This window comes from Myotis myotis, unplaced genomic scaffold (assembly GCF_014108235.1).
Source record: "Myotis myotis isolate mMyoMyo1 unplaced genomic scaffold, mMyoMyo1.p scaffold_m19_p_2, whole genome shotgun sequence".
In the NCBI taxonomy this organism is placed as follows: Eukaryota; Metazoa; Chordata; class Mammalia; order Chiroptera; family Vespertilionidae; genus Myotis; species Myotis myotis.
The window spans coordinates 164,126,251-164,148,018 of NW_023416324.1; the positions used below are offsets into that span (position 1 = coordinate 164,126,251).

Consider the following 21,768-nt stretch of genomic DNA (forward strand, 5'->3'; position numbering starts at 1 on the left):
TACCATATGCCTTTGTCTGCCTGGGAAGTCTATATTTATGTCTCTTGTCCCAATTTAGGTATGAATAGTCCCCTCTTTTCATCAAAAGTGCTCCAGTTCGGTTAATGAGATACAGCCATCCTAATTTAAGGAAACTGAATGGTTTCCTCTCCTCTTTTTTCCTAGAACATAGTTCTCCCCAGAACAGTAAATATAAAGAAAACCACCAGCTAGAGAATCAGTATAACACTAGATAAAGTGTGATATAAGCCTCACAGAAGGTCTCAGGGAGAATTCAGATAAAAAATTTGCATTAACATGTTAAGCACCAAGCCTGTTTTCTCTTCTTTTCCGTTTCGGTCACCAGTGACAGACATGGTGCTTAACGTGTTAATAAAGGATCAGACTGCATTAGCTACTATGAGGCAAAACATTTTTTTAACACATTAAGCACCAACTCTGTTTTGTCTTCCTTCCCGTTTCAGTCACTGGTGACTGACATGGCGCTTAACGTGTTAAACATAAAACAGGGTGATGTTTGGAGTGAAGGAATGCCTGCTACCTTAGATAAAAATCTGGGAAGGCCTTCTGAGAAGACAACAAATGAGCAGAAATCTGAAGGAAGTGAGAGAACGACTCATGAGAATATCTGGGGGTTGGGGGAGAGATGCTCCAAGCAGAGGAAACAACAAGATAAGGCTCTGAGATGGCCACACACTGGATTTTTTAAGGAACAGGAACAAGTTCAGTGAGCTAGAGTAGATTAAGGGAACAATAGAAAATGGGACTGGAAATATTGCCAGGGGCTAGATTATACAGGGTCTTTTGGGTTACCTACACTAATAAAAGAGAAACATAAAAACTGGTGTCACTCTGTTACGCCCATCAACCAATCAGAGCGACTATGCAAATTAACTCAACAAAGATGGTGATTAATTTGCATACGCAGACACGGAGTAAAGACCGAAGGCTCTGGCCAGAGTGAAGACTGAAGACTGAAGAGGCTTGGCTTCTCCACTGTGGCTGCAGCAGAGAAGCCAAGCCTCGCTGTGGCAGCAGCGGAGCAGCCAAGCCTCGCTGCGGCTGGACCAAAGGCCTGGGTCCCGAGTGCCAGAGGAAAACTGGTGCCAGCAGCCAGGGGAAGGAAGGCCTATTATGCGAATCTTCATGCAACGGGCTTCTAGACTATATATAAAAACCCCTAATATGCAAATAGACCGAACGGCGGAACAACCAAACAACGGGTCACTATGACGTGCACTGACCACCAGGGGGAGTGCATGGAACATGGCGGGCGTTGGCAGCAGGTGGCAGAGCACAGAACATGGCGGGCATTGGCTGTGGAGGGATGGTGGAGCAGGTGAGCAGGGGCACCAGACCAAGGCAGGGCACCGGTTGCTGTCATTGGGGCAAGCCTCTGGTGGTAACTGAAAATTCTTTGCTCCTGTGCACCGCGGTCCCACTGGGTACTTGCACCACTGCCCCTGACAGCACCCAGCACCAGCTCTGATCCCTTGGCACCGTTAGCAAGTGTGAACGGCGGCTGCTGGTCCTGATCGCCCCTGACAGCTACTCCATCTCCCCTGCTCCTGAGTGGTGATCGAGGCAGCAGCCTCCTCTCACACCCGTTGACGGCACTGGCCCCACTCTGACCCGCTGCTGGCGCTGGCCCCAATCGCTTGGTGCTGTCAGCGTGTAGGAGCAACAGTGGGAGCAGGGCTGCCGGCAGACAGAGGACTGGAGGCCACGGCGGGAGAGGCCAGGTTGGGGCGCAGAGGATGGGCCGAGACCTGCCCCTGTGCAAACCACAGCCTTGGAGCCCACAGTTCCTTTCAAGGTGCACGAATTCGTGCACTGGGCCCTTAGTAGTAAATAAGTATTTTATTATCTACTGGATTAGAACCTATGGGAGGGTTAAAATCAAGGTACTGACATGAACTGAGATTCTGTACGGAAGACTGGCTGCTAGGTGAAGAACAGACTGGTGAGAGGAAAGAACAGACACAGGGAGAGCAGGCAGATGTTTACTGCTGTAGTCAGGCAACAAATCAAATACAGTTGACCTTGGAATAACATGGGTTTGGACTGCATGGGTCCACTTATATGTGAATTTATTTCAATAAACATATTGGAAAAAATTTTGGAGATTGTGACAATTTGAAAAAACTTACGAACCACATAGCATAGAAATATCAAAAGTTAGGAAAAAGTTAGGTATGTTATGAATGCATAAAATATATATAGATATTAGTCTGTTTTATCATTTACTACCATAAAATATATACAAATCTACTATATATAAAGTTAAAATTTATAAAACTTACACACTTACCTGGTGCCATTCATGGATGAGAGAAATGTAAAGAAATGTAAAGATACAACATCTATCTATCTATCTATACATATAAAAGCCTAAGCAACCGTTACAACCAAACGACTGGTCGCTATGACATGCACTAACCACCAGGGGGCAGACGCTCAATGCAGGAGCTGCCCCCTAGTGCTTAGTGCACTCCCATAGCGGGAGCGCTGCTCAGCCAGAAGCTGGACTCACAGCTGGCGAGCACAGCTGCGGCAGCAGGAGCCTCTCCCACCTTCACAGCAGCACTACTGAGTGGCGGCGGCCAGCGGCGGTAGGTGCAGTGGGGCTGGGATGAGTGGCAGCGGAGCTGCGCCTGGCCCCAGCTGGGGCTTCTCCCCAGCCGCCTGCTGCTTCCGGCAGTCCGACATCCCCCGAGGGGTCCTGGATGGCGAGAGGGCACAGGCCAGTCTGAGGGACTCCACCCATGCACAAATCCGTGCACCTGGCCTCTAGTTAAATTATAACTGCATAAACTTAACTGTAATAATTTCATAGCCACCTTCTATTGCAATTGCATTGACCTCAAATGTTTCCAGTAGCTGCTTAAAACACCATGTGATACTAATCATTTCCACATGAGCAGTTCTCTCTCCAGAAAAATATGTATTGCAGTAAAAAGTGATCTCTCATTGTTCATGTGCATTTCTCACTGTGTTTAGTGCACCACTGTAAACCTTCAATAACACCACAGTGATCCTGAAAGTGCTCCCAAGAAGTGGATAAAAATCATGACATTACAAGACAAAGTTGAATTGCTAGATATGCATTGTAGACTGGGGTCTGCAGCTGTGGTTGCCCTCCATTTTAAGAGCTGGATTCATTTAAATGAATCCATCATAAGGACCATTGTAAAGAAAGAAAAGAAATTTCGTGAAGCCATCACTATAGTTATGTCAGCAGATGTGAAAAGCTTATTTTTTTTGTGAGAAATACCTTCTTATCTCATATTGAAATGCATACCCATAGACTAATATGATTCAAGAAAAAAAAACAGCCCTAGCCGGTTTGGCTCAGTGGATAGAGTGTGGGCCTGCGGACTGAAGGGTCCCAGGTTTGATTCCGGTCAAGGGCATGTACCTTGGTTGCGGGCATATCCCCAGTAGGGAGTGCGCAGGAAGCAGCTGATCGATGTTTCTCTCTCATCGATGTTTCTAACTCTCTATCCCTCTCCCTTCCTCTCTGTAAAAAAATCAATAAAATATATTTTAAAAAAAACAAACAAAAAAAAGAAAAGAACACCAAGTCATTATATGACAGCGGTTCTCAAACTGTGGGTCATGACCCCTTTGGGGGTCGAACGACCCTTTCACAGGGGTCGCCTAAGATCATCGGAAAACACATAATTACATATTGTTCTTGTGATTAATCACTATGCTTTAATTATGTCCAATTTTTAACAATGAAAATAAATCTTGCATATCAGATATTTACAATATGATTCATAACAGCAAAATTACAGTTATGAAGTAGCAACGAAAATAATTTTATGGTTGGGGGTCACCACAACATGAGGAACTGTATTAAAGGGTCGCGGCATTAGGAAGGTTGAGAACCACTGTTATATGACAACTTAAAGCAAAAGGAACATTAAGGGTCTAAAGTAGGAGAATTTAATACCAGCAAAGAATGATTTGTTATTTTAGAAAGAGTTTTCGTTTTAAAAATGTCAAGATAACGGAGAAGCAGTCTTTGCCGACCAAGAGGCAACAGATGAGTTTCCAGAAGCCATTAAGAAAATTGCTGAAGAGAAAAGATTTGCTTGAACAGGTTTTTAATAGAGACAAAAGTGCTCTATTCTGGAAAAAAAAAAAATGCCACAAAGCACATTTATTAGTAAGGGAGAAAAAAGCAAACATCAGGATTTAAGGCAGGAGGGGAGACTAATTCTACTTCTTTTTGCAAATGCAGTTGGGTTTATAATCATGATTGCCCTCATCTATAAAGTTACTAGCTCCCAGGCCTTGAAAAAGAAAAAAACAAAAAAAAAACACCAGCTGCCAGTCTTTTGTTTGTACAATAAGAAGGCCTGCACAAGAACCCTCTTCTGGATTGGTTTCACTGATGCTTTGTCCCTGAAGTCAGGAAGTACCTTGCTAGTAAGGGATTGCTTTTTAAAATTATTTTGAAATTAGACAATGAACTTGGCCACCCAGAACAGCATGAGTTTAATACCGAAGGCAGTGAAGTGGTCTACTTGCTCCCAAACATTTGTCTCTCTAATTCAGCCTCTGGATCAGGGGGTCATAAGGACCTTTAAGCAGGGGTCCTCAAACTACGGCCCGCGGGCCACATGCAAATACAAATATTGTATTTGTTCCCGTTTTGTTTTTTTACTTCAAAATAAGATATGTGCAGTGTGCATAGGAATTTGTTCATAGTTTTTTTTTTAAACTATAGTCCGATCCTCCCAACGGTCTGAGGGACAGTGAACTGGCCCCCTGTTTAAAAAATTTGAGGACCCCTGCCTTTAAGGCTCATTATACACAGTACTCTATGAAAAGGATCATCAATGCTATGGAAGAGGACCACAAAAGAAAGACTATCCTGAAAGTCTGGAAGGATTGAAGATGCCATCACTGATCAGGAAAAGCTGTGAAATCCACCAAGCCTGAAACAATTCCTACTGGAGAAAATTGTGTCCAGATATTATGCATGATTTTACAGGTTTTACAACAAAGTCAATCAAGGAAACCAAGGAAGAGATTGTGGATATGACAAAAAAAAAAAAAAAAAAAATTAAAAAATGCTGATGCAGATGAGTGCTTCTGAATCAGTACCAGACAATAAGGAAGACAATGAAGAAGCAGTACCAGAAAACAAATTGACATTAGACAATCTAGCAAATGGTTTCAATTGTTCAAGAGTGCTTTAGACTTACTTTTTGACACAGACCTTTCTATGATATGGACACTGAAAATAAAGCAAATAGTAGAGAAAAATTGGTATCATATAGAAACATTTTCAGATAAATGAAAAAGCAAAAAAGTCCAAAAAATTACCATGTGTTTCCACAAAGTTATATCATGTGCCTGCCTCTACTGCCTCTCTTTCCACTTCCTCCATCTCTTCTGTTTCTGTCACCTGAGGCAGCAAGACCAACCCCTCCTCTTCCTTCTCCTCAGCCTACTCAAAATGAAGGAGGATGAAAACCTTTATGATGATCTATTCCCACTTAATGAATAATAGGCAATCATCATGCAGTACAATTAAACTTATCTGTTGTGTGTCTGTTCATGTGATAATCTAATAACTATGACAACATTTTTAGACATTGTGTGTAGTCGTCGTCATTGTCATCCCCTAGGTATTCATCATGTAGAACATCATGTGCATGATTTGATGAAAGTGGAGAGCTTATCTTCTCCCTCATCATCATCATCCTCTGAGTATTCATCAAGTGCATGATTTGCATGGAAGTGGATAGCCTATTCTTACAAAGGCATATAGTAAGTGATAATCTACAATAATAAAAGAGAAACATGCAAATTGACCGTCCCCCGCTATGCCCACCAGCCAATCAGAGCAATATGCAAACTAACCCAACAAAGATGGCAGTTAATTTGCATACACAGGTGAGGAGTGAAGACTGAAGACAGGGTAGAAGGAAGCCAAGTGCTGCAGAAGGGAGCGAAGCAGTGGAGAAGGGAACGGAGCTGAGGTAGCGGAGATGGGAGAGAGCTAAGTGGCAGAGAAGGGAGGGAGCAAGGCAGTGGACATGGGAGGGAGCGAGGCAGCGGAGACGGAGGGAGTGAGGCAGTGGCGAAGTGGTGGACATGGGAGGGAGGGAGGCAGGGGAGATGGGAGGGAGTGTAGCGGCAGAGATGGAAGGGAGCGAGGCAGCGGAGAAGGGAGGAAGCAAGGCAGTGGAGAAGGGAGCGAAGCCCCCTTGGCGGGCTTCGCTCTCTTCTCTGCTTCGCTCTGGCCTCAGGAAGCCCTATTCTTGCAGGAATCTTCCTGCAACAGGCCTCTAGTCTATATATTTAAAACCCTAATATACAAATAGACCAAATGGCGGAACAACCGAACAACCAGTCACTATGACGTGTGCTGACCACCAGGGGGCACGTGCGAAACATGGCGGCGTTGGCTGCAATAGGATGGTGGAGCAGGTGAGTGGGGGCACCAGAATAAGGTGAGGCACCGGTCACTGTCATTGGGGTGAGCCTCTGGTGGTTACTAAAATTTCTTTCCTCCTGCGCGCCGCAGTCCCGCACAGCGCTCGCACCTGCTGCCGGCGCTGAAGCCGCTGTTTATACCCACTGCCAGCGCTGGCCCCGCTCGCACCCGCTGACAGCTCTGGCCCCAATTGCTCGGTGCCATCAGCGGGTGTGAGCAGAAGCTGCTGGCCCCGATTGCCCCTGAGGGCTTCTCCACCTCCCCCTGCTCCTGAGGGGTGATCGGGGCAATAGCTGCCACTCATACCCACTGCTGGTGCCAGCTCCAATGGCTCTGCGCTGTCAGTGGGTGCGAGTGGGGCCGGTGCTGTCAGTGAGTGGGAGCAGTGACAGCAGGACTGCCGGCAGACAGGGGACCAGGAGCTGCAGTGGGGGGGCTCAGTGGGGGTGCAAAGGATGAGCTGAGACCTGGCCCTGTGTCCACTGCAGCATCGTGGCCCACAGTTCCTTTCAAGGTGCATGAATTCATGCACTGTGCCCCTAGTTTAATATAAAATAATGTTAGTTTTCTTACTGTTTTATAGCACTGCTTTCAAAGAATTACTTTACAGTATGCCTCTCTCTCTTGTAACTGGAGAAACCGCATATCAGCCTATTATTACAGACTAGAGGCATGGTGCATGACATTCGTGCACTTAGGGGGGGGGGGTTCCCCTCAGCCCGGTCTGTGCCCTTTAGCAGTCCGGGAGGCCTCGGGGAATATCTGACTGACAGCTTAGGCTTGCTCCACAGCTTGTGGCTAAGTGGCGCTCCTTGGGTGGGAGCGCACTGACTACCAGGGGGCAGCTCCTACGTTGAGTGTCTGCCCCCTAGTGGTCAGTGCGCATCATAACAACCGGTTGTTCTGCCATTCGGTTGATTTGCATATTATCCTTCTATTATATAGGATACGTGGTTTCTTCTTTTTAAAAAGTAACAAATTTAATAATACTGTATTATGAATATGATTGTAATACTGTATGTCATAAATATTTTATAACAATTCATTCATTGATGTATAGGCTAGGCTACCATGAAGTAATCATATCTAATACACTAGGCTACAATAAAGCAACCATACTGCTGCTTCTTTGTTATATCTGTAAATAAATATAAATTTCTTTCTCAAATTATCTTTTTATTTTTGATGTCTAGTGTTAATAATACATATAACATCTACAGCAGTGGTTCTCAACCTTCCTAATGCCGTGACCCTTTAATACAGTTCCTCATGTTGTGGTGACCCCCAATTTCATTGTTACAAATTGAACATAATTAAAGCATAGTGATTAATCACAAAAACAATATGTAATTATATATATGTTTTCTGGTGGTCTTAGGCGACCCACAGGTTGAGAACCACTGGTCTACAGTATTTTGTATCATATACTAGACAATATTGATGTAGATACAGATGATTTATGTTGTAAACAGATGATGTAAACTTATAGTATTGATAAATACAGTACAGTGCTGTAAATGAATTTTCTCTTATGATTTTCTTAATAACATTTTCTCTAGCTTACTAAGTTGTAAGAATACAGAATATAACAAATATAACATATAAAATATATGCTAACCAACTGTTTATGTTATGTAGGACTTTTGTTCAACAGCAGGCTATTAGTAGTTAAGTGTTCGGGGAGTCAAAATTTATACACGAATATTTAACTGCATAGAGAGCTGGTATCCCTAAGCCCTATGTTGTTCAAGGGTCAACTTTAATTTGTAGTTGTAAAAGTGGTAAAAAGTGGTCAGGTCATAAATATATCCTGAAATAGACTCAATAGGATTTGCTATTAGACTGAATGTAGAGCAAAGGAAAAAGGAATAGAAGATGGTGCCAACCATTATTGTCTTCAGCATCTCAATAAATGGTATACTGAAGATGAGAATAAAATTAGAAACTCTGTTTTTGACATGCTAATTTTCCAATACTTATTCCACTGGAGATGAGTAGGAAGCTAGATATACAAATTTAGTGTACAGGCTAAAGATATAAATAATTGTTATTTAAAGGCACAGGATTGAATGAAATCACCTGAAATGTGAGTATAAAAAGAGAGACGTTTAAGGACTGAGCCCTTATTAACATTAGTAGTAGAAAGAGGAGGAATATACTGCAAAGGACACTGAGGTTGGGGGAATATACAAAAAGGGGTGTTCAAGAGTCAAAACAGTAAAGAATTTAAAGGAGGCAGTAGTCAATTGTGTAAAAACTAGGATTAAGTAAAATGAAGATTAAGAACTGATTATTGGATTTGACAATCTACACTTCAAAAGAGGTTTCTTTTGGTGGGTTATTTTAATGAGAGGTATTATAGCAGTATGTATGATGAGAATGATCCAGTATATGGGGAAACACAGATAATGCAGAAGAGAGAATTTCAGAAGTCCATGAATAGTCGAAGGGCCCTAAGCTCTAATACAGAAGCAAAGGGGTGAGCTTTGGGAACACAGATGTATAGTTTATTTTAACAGGCCCAAATACAGAGTAAGACTATCAATTGAGAATGAGGGCCAGAAAACAGGTATTTGATGTGCTGCTTTGTCAGTGTGCAAGAGGCAGAGCAGACCTGCAATCAGTCAGGTTGGATCTTATCAATGAAGTGACAGAAGGGCAAGAGAGAGCTGAGATTACAAAAGACAGTGTTTATAGCAGCCGTGGGCACACTATGACCCGCAGGCTGGATCCGGCCCATTTGAAATGAATAAAACTAAAAAAAAAAAAAAAAAAGACAGTACCCTTTTATGTAATGATGTTTACTTTGAATTTATATTAGTTCACACAAACACTCCATCCATGCTTTTGTTCCGGCCCTCCAGTCCAGTTTAAGAACCCATTGTGGCCCTCAAGTCACACATTCAGCTAGAAACACCAGCTTGAAGAGGTACTGGTATATTCCATTTGTAATAATTTGCTTACAGCAAACAACTGTCTTATAATGGAACATGTTGAAGAAAATATTGTCTCATAAGTCTTTTTGTTCTTTTGAGTCTCAATCACTACAAGTTCAAGGTACTTTGACAGAATCCTAGTGTCCTGAATGGCCTGATGAATGCATTAAATCAAACAGTGTGTTTGTATTCGGGAAATACTCTTAGATTCATACAAATGTTGCTTGGGTTGTGGATTTCATATTTCTCCCACTGGCATTATGACATTTGAAGAACATCTGTTATGAAAGTTTCACACCAATTTTGTTTTGCTCCTTTTTCATTAGCCGCTGTGCCTCCTTTTCCATTTTCTTTCTTTGCTGTTCCGCTGCTCTCTTTTCTCTGTCTATCTTCTGTTGCCTCAGAACTTCTTCTGCTTGCCAGGCTGCATCTTCCTCTTCTTCCCATGCATTGGTATTTTCCTGCCAGGTATCCAAGTCACCTAATTCAGGTGATTGATGAATAAATGGCATATCTTGTGTAGCTGCTAATCTACTAGAGAAACCTGTGCTACCATCTGGGACGCCAAAATTTAATGGTTCTCTCTTCTTAATAATGATTTTCTGAGTTTTCCTTATAGTAGGTGTCATGTCCTTAAAATAGTCAGGTTCCAGTTGTTCCAAAGCATTTTGTTGTGTTGCCACATTCCCATTCCCTCCTTCAATCTTTATACTTGTGGGAGCATCTTCATCCCAGGAAGTCCACTCTTCAATATCTGTCTGTTTTGGAACTGATGAATAATCAACTGTAGTTGGCAAAGTTATTTGGTCTCCACTTAATTTCCATCCTCTGCCAGATCTGCATATTAATCTCTTTAGGAAGGAGAATAATGTCGCTAAGCAGGTACAAACTTTAAATAACCGAAACTGTGTGATAGCCATGATGGGAACCAAAACTTGCCCACCCCTGGTTTATAGTCATGGACCAAGGAATCTGAGCAAGGCAAGAAGGCAAGTGGAAGCACAAAAGAAATGATAAACAATAAAAAGCTGAGCTGGAGGTCTTCATAGGGTATATATAAAAAAATCTTGGTAGTAGGGGAAGTGAGCTGAAAAGAAAGAGCTAGTCAGATAGTTTGAAAGCTTGCAACTGAGATTTTGTAAGTGATATATATAGTCCAGCGATTTTCAAACAGTGTGCTGTAAGAATTTTTAAAACATGCAATACCTGACTATTTAGTCAGGGGAACTGACCTCTTTTCCCTTAGATTGTCAATTTTAAAAAATGACAACAGCCAACACAACAATAGCTGTCCAGTGTGAATATATCAAAATTTTACCTTTTTTGTTAGATTGGCAAAAACAGTATTTTATGGTGTGCCGCAGAAGTTAGTAATTAGTTTATGTGTGCATAAGATGAAAAAGGTTAGAAAATAGCTGATATAGTCAAAGCTAATGGATTCTTGAATATAACCATTTAAGTAGGTCATTCTAGTGCAGTGGTTGGCAAACTGCGGCTCGCGAGCCACACGCGGCTCTTTGGCCCCTTGAGTGTGGCTCTTCCACAAAATACCGACTTCTGTGCATGGACCATGAAGTTTCAATAGCACTATACGTGCGTGCCCGCACGTGGTATTTTGTGGAAGAGCCACACTCAAGGGGTCAAAGAGTCGCATGTGGCTCGCGAGCCGCAGTTTGCCGGCCACTGTTCTAATGAAAGAAAAAAAACAAGATCCTGGAAGTTAAAGATATCAAAGAATTAGGAGTGACTGGGAGAAATGGAGATGACTAGAAAAGAAGGGGAAGTAGAAAATACCATCTCATTACATCTGCATTTATTTTTAGAGGAAATACAATGATCCATAAATATCAATACGATAAGCAAGGAAGACAACCCATTGTTGGTCCCAAAGTGCATGGGGTGTAACAGACAATAGTTTCACTTTTTGTGAAGGTTGTAGTCTCAGACGAATGCCAGGTGTGGTGATTAAGGTTAAAAGGAATGTGCAGTATAAAATTAGTCCTGCCCCAGCCCGTTTGGCTCAGTCGATTGAGTGTCAGCCTGCGGACTGAAGGGTGCCAGGTTCAATTCTGGCCAAGGGCACATGCCCAGGTTGCGGGCTTGATCAATGATTCTCTCTCATCATTGATGTTTCTATCTCTCTCTCCTTCTCTATTCCTCTCTGAAACCAATAAAAGTATATTTAAAAAATAATAAAATTAGTCCTGATGGTGTGCTTGGGGAACTTGGTAAAAGGTAGATAGTCAGTTAAATTTAGTTTCTACTTGTGACTGCTTTAGTAATTTGCAGAAGGGAGTGTTAGGAGGGGAGGCAAGTCAGGGAATTGGTGGTCTCAAGGAGAATTTGAGGTGCTCTTTGGGGCCCTCCCTTATATCCTGCAATTGAAAGTGCTGGGCGTAGCTCTTAAAAAAGTGTACAGCTTGCTCTTAATTAACTTGTTCAGTCAACACTATTTACTGAATGCTTGAACTAACTACACTAACCTAGGTGATGCACTTCCTAATTATCTATATTTGAATTTGTCCACACACTATCCAAGTTAAGCAATCTATAATAATAGAAGCATAATATGCTAATCAGTCCAGATGTCCTTCCTTCCGGAGAAAGCCATGTGGGTGGGGCCAAGGCCCTTGCACGAATTTTGGGCATCAGGCCTCTAGTATAAAAATAAAATAATAATAATGTAATAAAATAATAATAGCAGTTGCCAGGCACTGTTCTAAGTAGGTTAGATATATTAAATAAGATAATACAATTAACTCAATGAGGTTGATACTATTATAGTCTTTAGACAATATATCCAATGCACAATTCTAAAATTTAAATCTTTTATAATCCAGAATGCATTTGTTTAGAAGAGTATTCTTTTTATACAAATCAGCCTTTATATTTTCCACATGGGTATCTGGACAGTGTTTTTCTGTATTTTAATTTAGAACAGGGTTTTTTCCTCTAAAAAGATTATTTAACTTATGTGGCTAATATCCACTCATATTAAAATTTTAGAGAACACACTGACAGTTGTCAGAGGGGAAGATGGTTGTGGGACTGGGTGAAAAAAGATGAGGGGATTAAGCAAACCCCCTCAAGAAACAAAAAAATCAATCCCCTAAAACAAATAAAAAACCACCACCACCACCACCCCTCAGAGACACAGACAACAGTATGGCGATTACCAGAGAGAAAAAGGGGTGTAGGGGGAGGCAGAAGAGGGTATGGGGGGATAAATGGTGATGGAAGGAGACTTGACTTGGAGCTGTGACCACACAATACAATATACAAATGATGTATTATAAAATTGTTCAGCTGAAACCTATATAATTTTATTAACCAATGTTACCCCAATTCAATATAGAGAAAAAAATTTATTGTTCTATTTCAATTATAAGTCATCATGTCTATTCCATTCACTCTTAAGGAAGAGAACTTTGCCATCTGAAGCTTAATCTGATATGTCGACTCTGGGGCGATGGGAGAACCCAATTTGAATATTTATAGTGATCCATATTAGGGATCTTCAAGTAGTCTAAAATAAAGGGACAGTTGCTAAACACACATTCAAAGTGACCTACACTACTTCACAGCTGTTCAAAGTTTGTAACTACTATTTTCATTAATAAAAATAATATTGCCAAGTGGTTAAAACTTTTTATCTAGGAGCTAATCAGGTAGGAAAGTCTAGAAGTATTGTGCTGGATTTTTTAAAAACCTTGCTGAATATAAAATTTGGTCTAGATTGGAACAGAGCTTGGATATGCTAAGGGCAGATTGCCATCAACTGATCCTAAATGTAAGAATAGAAGAAATTCTGTGGTGTGAAACTCAGGAGGGCTTAACAATGCATAGGCCACTTTTCCTATATTATAATTATTCCAAATTAAGAACATAAGTAGTGTGAAGCCCCCAAAAGTAAAACTTATACCACAGTAAAACAAGTCACAAGAAATTCATCTTAATTTAACATAAAAAACACACACCCCAAAACAGACAAATAAAAACCCATAATTTAAATCTTTGGGATAGAAGTAAATGACAAAAATTACAGATAGTTTATAAGCTGTATGGTTACATCATTACGTGGGGACTCAAAACGGTGAAGAGAGAAGGTGCATGGAGGAGTTTTGTGGCTTGAAGAAAATATGAAGAATGCAGGGGAAGAAAAGGGAAATGGAAGAAGAGATGGGCTGCAGTGAAAAACTAAAGGCACTTATGAGGGAAGAGAGTAGATATAAATGTAATTACCCAAGTGGTTTCAGATTAGATGCCATATTTTGAAAGGCCATGAGCTAATAAGGTTCAAGGTGACTGACATGGAAATCAATCAATTCCATAAACACTTATTGAGCACTAATCATATAACAAGCTCTATCCTAAAAGATGGGGATCTTGTCAAAGTTTATAACCACTTGGCTCCCTTATCATTTAAAAAAACATTAATGATTTCCCACTAATTTCCAGATATTACAGAAGGACTGGGCAAATAATCTTAGTTATGAAAATGAATACCTCCAACAGACAAACAATTTAAATGAATCTGTAAAGAAAGCAAATTCTTTTTTTCATCAGAGTAATGACTTTCAAATTAATAAGACTTGATTTAATAACAATTCTCTAAACTGCTAGAAATAGCATATAGCATAGTTATAAGAAATTAGATTCAAAGTTAATCTTGCTATCAAATCTTAAAAAAAATATTTCTGACAACAGTGTAATAGAAGACCTGATCATCATCATCACTGTTGTTATTTATCAATCATATAACAAAACACTATCAATATCTTACTACCATATTCACAGGTATATATAGTATATGCTCACTTAAGAAATTTCATTAATCGACTTTGTTTTTAACTCTATAGAAATCCTTTTAGTGCTAAAAAATAAAATTGCCAGCCATGAGTCAGTAGATGAAACAGAAAAATGTATTCTGGCATCAGACAATGGAAAATATCATTTACTATTAATCTACAATGAATAACAATGTCAAGCTTTAGTCTTTGTGACACTTTCTGGTATATGTAATTATAGTCAAAATTAAGGTTAGTTAAATTCTTGGTGCAATATTCAATCTAAGAGTTAAATCAATTGTTGCCTCTGAATAACTTTCATTATAAGTGATCTCAGTACCTACATAAAAACAATTAATGACTTTAATGACTCTCCCTAGTCCAGTAACTCTATTTCTCTCAACCATGTAAGAAAATAAGTAGAATTTATTAAGAAATCTGACATTTTAAAATCAAAACTATTGAAAGATAATTCTAGTTCCAAAATTAAGAAAGAAGCTGTTGATTGCTTCTAATTATTTAAAAAAATAGTTTTAAAGAATTTTTAAATGCCCTAAGGTATGGTCATATATTTTGTTAATTTAAATATTACTGATGTCAAAAAACAGAAACATTCTTACCTTGTTTTAAATTAGATTATCCTTTCATTTTTATGAAAGTTGAATGAATATCTATCAAAAATGTTTTAAAATAAGAATACTGCCCCAATTTTCCTTTAATACCAAGTAATAGGTATTTCACTCAACTATTGATTTTATATTTTTCCTATTTTCAATACTCATTTCCTTAAAAAGAAGTGATTTTAAAAAAAAAATTGGCAGATTTTTTGTGTTTGCTCACCTCTCTAAACTGTCAATTAAGTATTTGAAAAAATATTCCTATAATTGTGTAATTTCACAAGTTAATCCCAGATAATATATATTTATAGAGATTGAAAGATTCATTAAATTTCCCGAAAAAACAGTAATTTAATATAACTTTAAGATATAAGGATACACCATTCAATTTATTTTCAAAAAATGAGAAAATAAAAATATTTTAACTTATCTTCTTTTACCTTACAACAATATTCCAAAGGTTATTTAATGGCTTATAAAAGCTAAACAGGTATTTTCTTTGGTCAGACATACTTTATAGCATTTAACAGTCTTAAGATGAGACAAGCATTGTTAATTTACTTTTTAATTTATATATCAATGGCTTTATATTTTTAGAGAAGTTATTAAACAGAACCCAAGACTGTTTTGTTTGGCATTACATAAGATCAAAAGGGAAAATATTTTTTCTTTCCCTTTTCATACTAAAGACCTGAACAGATGGACTGAAAACATACATTTTTGCGTACCCAAGGTTTCAGTGCATAAGATTATACTTTTTAATAATAAGAAATCTATACTATAGTACATTTTTTTCAAAACAAACATGAACTAAAATATATTGAAAATAATTTCAACAAGTGGTATGTTACCTGCGTGGAGCTGGTGGCTACTGAGATGCAATCAATAAAGCTGTGCCTTCGAGTGAAAAATGCAACTATTTGCTGCCAGCGTGAAGGTTCTGGCTCAGCTTGCAGTTCATCTGATGAGTCCTTTTTTGCCCCGTGTTTCTGCTTTGGGCCTACAGAGCCATGGCTAGAGCTAGCATTGCCTCCTCGACTGGCGCGAGAGTACAGAAGTGTGTTGTTCCCAAAAATGTAATTCATCTCTGCAGCCCTGCAGGTGGTTGCCAAGCAGTCTTACTTCTCTACCAGCTGCTGAATGGTGAATGATCGGTAAAAACTGCAGCTAGAATTACAGCAGCATCACTTGTAGATCAGGGAAAATAAAAACCTGGAGAAATGGTGCTCATTTTCTCAGTAATTTCTTTCCATGAAAGAGCTTCTATCTTCTTCCCTCTGTACCTGTTAACTGCATGATGGCTGAGTTTACATTTGCAGACAAAAAAGATGGCATAAGGTGGATTTCTTTCTCATGAGTATTTTTTTTTCACCAGCGTCTGCAGGAACCAAAAGCTGTTCTTTTGTTAGATGATAACTAGATGGACTCAAATCCAGGAAGTGAGGTCGATTAGCAGGTAAAAAAGGATGTTCTAAACACTGTACTACCAAGACCCTTTAGAGCTGCCTGATTTAATGCACTGGGTGGAGAAACCCTGGATTACCCAGTTTTAATCACAGCCTGTAGTAAAATACAATGGCATCTTCACCACTCAAATTATAAATACAAACTGAATTTAAAAATACAAGAGGATTCTCTTCCAATAGTTGACTGTTTAAAATAATTTTACTAAGTGAACCTTTGTCATTGACATACAAATTTCTACATCTGGAAGGAGCTTACATTAATTAGCACTAGTTCTAAGTTTTTTAAAGGTACTCTCTCTATTAAACTATGAGGATTTAATGATAGAGGGAAATTCATTTGTAATGTAACATGATCATTTTATGTAATATTTTGGTTGTTTTTTTAAAAAATATATTTTATTGATTTTTTTTTTACAGAGAGGAAGGGAGAGGGATAGAGAGTTAGAAACATCGATGAGAGAGAAACATCGATCAGCTGCCTCCTGCACACTCCCCACTGGGGATGTGCCCGCAACCAAGGTACATGCCCTTGACCGGAATCGAACCTGGGACCCTTGAGTCCACAGGCTGACGCTCTATCCACTGAGCCAAACCGGTTAGGGCGTATTTTGTTTTTTAATGCTTTGATAATTGGGTCTGGAGGCAGAAACAGATCAATTAGCAAAATAAATATTTGGCTTCTGAAACTTTCATAATTTTCAAAAAACTGCTATTGCCCAACCTGTGTGGCTCAGCAGTTGAGCGCTGACCCAGGAACCAAGAGGTCACTGGTTTGATTCCTGGTCAGGGCACATGCCTGGGTTCCAGGCTCAATCCCCAGTAGGGGGCTTGCAGGAGGCAGCCCATTAATGATGTTTATTGTTTCTATTTCTCTATCTTGCTCTTTTCCTCTCTCTCTCAACAAAACAAAAAAACTACCCAATAAAGACAAAAACTTAACAACTCTGTAAAAAACTGTTATTATAGCATCATCTCATATATTATAAACATCAAGATCATCAAGTTATGAATCCGTAAAAATATAAAAGAAATAAAGATAATTTTGTTAATAACCAGTGGAACATGTTTTATCTAACATTATATAAATAATACCCTGGTTCACAAAATAATATTATTTGATTGCTAAATAGACATTATCTAACATCTAATACCTAGGTTTATGTTTTTCAACATTATAGTCCACCTCAGGATAACTTAGGGTACTGGTTAAAAAACAGACTGGTTCCCCCTCCCCATCAGAATTTTCAGGAGTAAAGGGGATCTGGGTATTTTCATCTTGAAAAGCTCCCTGTGACTCTTAAGCACACTCAAGTTTGAGAACCAGATTCCTAAGTCTGTCCTCTTAACACTACGCTACAAATACTAGTAGTATGAAATACAATATATGGTCATTCAAAAACAACATATGAATAAAAATACTACTTAATAATTTACTAATGGTTGACTAATTCAATTTTTAAGTTGATAGAAAAACACAGTTAATTCCCAAACTCAGCCATGGATATTTTTTCAGATGTAGATGATAAAATCTTTCTTATTATGTGCTTACCAGCATCAACTAAATGCAGTCTAGTAGAAAGCAGCATTGACAAACTAAAATCTCCAGGTCCGTTGCAAATCCTGACTCAGTAAGAAAAGATGCTAATGTTGTCTTCTGTGATTCCATGCCTAATTCACAGACATATGTCTAACAAGAGTTATGTGGGACTCTTTGGAGTAAGATGCTTTGTGACAAAGATTACAGCAGAAAGTCTGGTGCTGCTTCTCAAGGACTGTGCATGCAGTATTTGATAATTTTGTGGCCCTAGACAGACTAGTCCTATCCATTAGGGGGTAGGGGAATACAGCAAAAAAATAAGGGTTAACGGAGAACTGAGAATTACCTCTGAAGGAAAAACTAAAACCTCCTGAAAAAAAATTCAAGTTTTACTATGGACAGGTATTTATAATAAAAAATTGATCAGTGTTGTTTATACAAATGCAGTATTAATTGGTTTGGTCCTCAAATATGTGCTGATCCATGTCTGATGAAAACCTGAGGAAGGCAGATTCTGTTATTTTAGATTGGTACGATGATGATTTTGAACACAAATTTCCCACTCAAGGTGCAAAAGTACCAATACAGACAGAACAGTACACTGTTCATTACACAGGTTTCTTATCTTAGAGAGCCAAAGAACTTGGGAACAATCTAAAGTTGTCATTCCATCCCATATATCCCAAGTACAGAGAAGAAATATTTTTCAGTGCATAAATTCCCTATTCAAATCCACTGGATTCATATGATTTGATTAAGAGGTGTAAGGCATCCAACTCCTCACTGACCTCTGCTTAAGAGTAGCCCTACTCATGTAGCAGAGTTGGAAGATAAACTCTATTCCATTCAAACAAAATTTAAGTTCATTATAAAACTTGTGAAGTTTAATAAAATAAAATACATAATACACCATGTGTAAATCACCAAAAAGAGTTACTATTAACATTTTAATATGATTACATAAAGAATTAAAATTCTTTTTTTTGTACAGTCTAATGCTTGTTTTTACAGAATGATAGATATTATTTATAGCAGAACTCTCAACATAGAGGTGAAAGCTTAAGTAACCTAAGTACATCCAATTAATGATTATGGAACCTAAAAGATTATTATAAAAAATTTATGACTGTGAGAATTTTTACCTTAGGATATTTAAATAGAAGTAAAGGCAGTTTGAAAATTTCTACAGGATAGGCCTTAAATTATTTGTACACCTTTCCAAACTCAGAAATAAATCCAGAAGTCTCCAAGTATAGTAACAAAGGCAAGGATTAAATAATCTTAGTGGAATATTTTAAAAGGTTGAAGGATGAGAGGAAAAACAATATCAAAACTCTAAAACACAAGATAAATAAATTACAAAGTAACTGTACAAAAATAATGCACTGTAAATGCAGCATAATAGGCATCTTCCTTACACTTCTATCTTTATAATGTGGCCTATTAAATTTCAAAACGTACGACTGTATTAAGATAAGACAAGACTTAACTGAGAAGTTTCATAACAGATTTGTTATTTATCTAGAAAAACTCTGATCACATAGTAGTATGAACAAATCCCTTCTTTATGAGCACCATCTAGTGGTCATTGCATGCAAACTATCCGCTCATCTTAATACACCAAGGTGATCCAAAAAAAGTAAAATAAATTTCAACAATATTTCAATATGTTCCAGAGATGCAAAAACAAAGTTGACTTCAAAAAGTATCCATTATGTACTTAAAATGAGAAATATTATATTCCTGTATCATTTATATTCAATGGACATAAGCAAATACAGAGCCTCCGTTCTCTGCTGTTGCATAAAATGCCTATGTCCATTTCTCTACTACCCCTATTTCTTACAATATTTGAAAAACTACCAACTGTGGTGGTGATTTCATTTGATATTATTCTACTAGTGGATAGAATGTATCCAGTTACTTAAATAACTGCCTGCTCTTGGATTTCAAGTCCTTCTTAACTATATGTACTTTACACATATTAGGGTGAACATAATTTTCCTTGTCATTGAAGATAAAAGCAAAATATAAATTCTTTTGTTTCCTCAATGATCACTGCAACATCCCATATTAAGCAATGAACTTAATGCCCTCCGTGTCACTTTATCTAGATTGAAATCTACTGTTTGTTTTAGTGTTCTGACCATTTTACCTAATTCCCAGTACATTTTCAGTTTTAAGAATCTTTATACTGTTCTTATTAGTGTCATACAACAGTTATAACTGTTACATACAACAACAAAAATTCTTGTTGTGTCCTTTCCTCCCACATTAGGATTTTCTATCATAATAGTGCCAGTTTTTTTCTTGAGACTGTGTAGCACATTGGAAATTTTAAAGAAAAATTACCAATAGGCTAAGTTCTGCATAAAGTAACTTTCAACCACTATCTTATTTCATTCATTATTTCAGTAATGAGAATCAGCACTAGCACCTACAAAAACCTGATAGATTATTTCACAGCCAATTTCATGATGGCAAACCCTTCTTAATAGGGTTCAGGATCAAGACCCTTCATACTTTGCCATCATTTCCTAATAAGCACCCTAAACATCAGGTATAATATCATGAACTTTCCTGCAGTTTTACAGTTTCCTCTGATAATCATTCTCCTACTGTATTTTCCTCAGTAACTGCCTTATCCTATGAATTGGGATCTTGTACACATCCTTCATTCAACACCTTGTTCAAGAGTCAATTTTCTCTTTTCAGAATACTCCAAGAATTTCATTTCTCTATTTTTCATGTTACATTATACTGTGCTATAACTATCCTATCTAATAAAGAGGGAATATGTTAATTGACCTTCACACCCTTGCAAAGATGGCGGTGCCCACAGCCAATAAGGAGGGAATATGCTAATTCTGCTCCACCCTCAAAGATGGCAGTGCCCACAGCCACAAGATAGCTGGCAGGGGAGGGCAGCTGGGGGCGAATGGGCCGGCAGGGGAGCAGTTAGGCTTCGATCAGGCTGGCAGGGGAGTGGTTAGGGGGTGATCAGGCTGGCAGGCAGAAACGGTTAGGGGCCATCAGGCAGGCAGACAGGCGAGTGGTTGGGAGCCAGTAGTCCTAGATTGTGAGAGGGATCCCAGACTGGAGAGGGTGCAGGCTGGGCTGAGGTCCACCGCCCCCCCCCTCAGTGCACAAATTTTGTGCACCGGGCCTCAAGTCTAATAATAAAAGCATAATATGCTAATGAGACCCAACGTCCTTCCAGACGAAGCTGGGGCTGCAAGGGAAGCCCGGGTCCCAGAGGGAAGCTGGTGCTGGCAGCGGGGGAGTGGGGAGAAGGAAGGTCTACTCTTGTATGAATTTTGTGCATCAGGCCTCTAGTCTCATCATAAAAACACAAAGCTGCTAGACCAGATGTTTAATAAATGTTTGATGAATGCATTTATTGTTTGATAAACCAAACTACTATTCTAGCAGTTAATTTTTTAAAAAAGTACCTTTTAAATTAACCTTATTTTTTAGCTTTCATAAGAACTGTTAAGAATAAAGTAGTGCCTAACTTACATTGCAGTCAGATCATTACTATCCAAAGATAATTTTTCAAATTACAAAAACAATTCATATACTGAATTCCATGTACAGTATAAGAGTTACTTGCTTGATTCATTCCAAACTATAATACTATAAAGTGGAAAAGCTCCCTATATTAGTTTTCTTTTTTTTAAGAGGCTACTAATCTGATAACTGACAGCATATCTAAAATAAAAGATATTTCATTGTGGAACTTCCTAAAACATTTGTGCTGCTTCTCAAAAAATTAAAAACAACAACAACATTAAAACTGATCTTATGTCAAAACAAAAGTTTTTTTAAAAAAATATTTGATTTTCTAACAAAGTTAAAAGGACCCTAACCATTTTCCTATTACCCACACACTCCTAATCTATCTCAATCCTTAAATAATTATTTTTTGAGGTACCTGCCACAGTAACGTATGCATGAAATAGGAAAAG

General features: G+C 38.6%; 2 protein-coding genes across 23 annotated transcripts in view; both read right to left on the bottom strand.

Annotated features, from left to right (window-relative positions):
- DLG1 (discs large MAGUK scaffold protein 1) overlaps positions 1 to 21,768 on the bottom strand; it is a 291,832-nt gene that overhangs the window by 174,144 nt on the left and 95,920 nt on the right. The window contains exon 1 of one of the 22 annotated variants that reach the window (XM_036351781.1): positions 15,649 to 15,882. The exons of the other annotated variants lie outside the window; for them this stretch is intronic. Within the exon in view, the coding sequence (XP_036207674.1) occupies positions 15,649 to 15,882 (234 nt within the window). Of the gene's footprint in view, positions 1 to 15,648; positions 15,883 to 21,768 lie in introns of those variants that run through there. 22 annotated transcript variants of the gene reach the window in all.
- LOC118677034 (receptor-binding cancer antigen expressed on SiSo cells-like) lies at positions 9,305 to 10,460 on the bottom strand. The gene has a single exon (XM_036351784.1). The coding sequence runs from the start codon at positions 10,311 to 10,313 to the stop codon at positions 9,675 to 9,677; it is 639 nt and encodes a 212-aa protein (XP_036207677.1). The 5' UTR covers positions 10,314 to 10,460; the 3' UTR covers positions 9,305 to 9,674.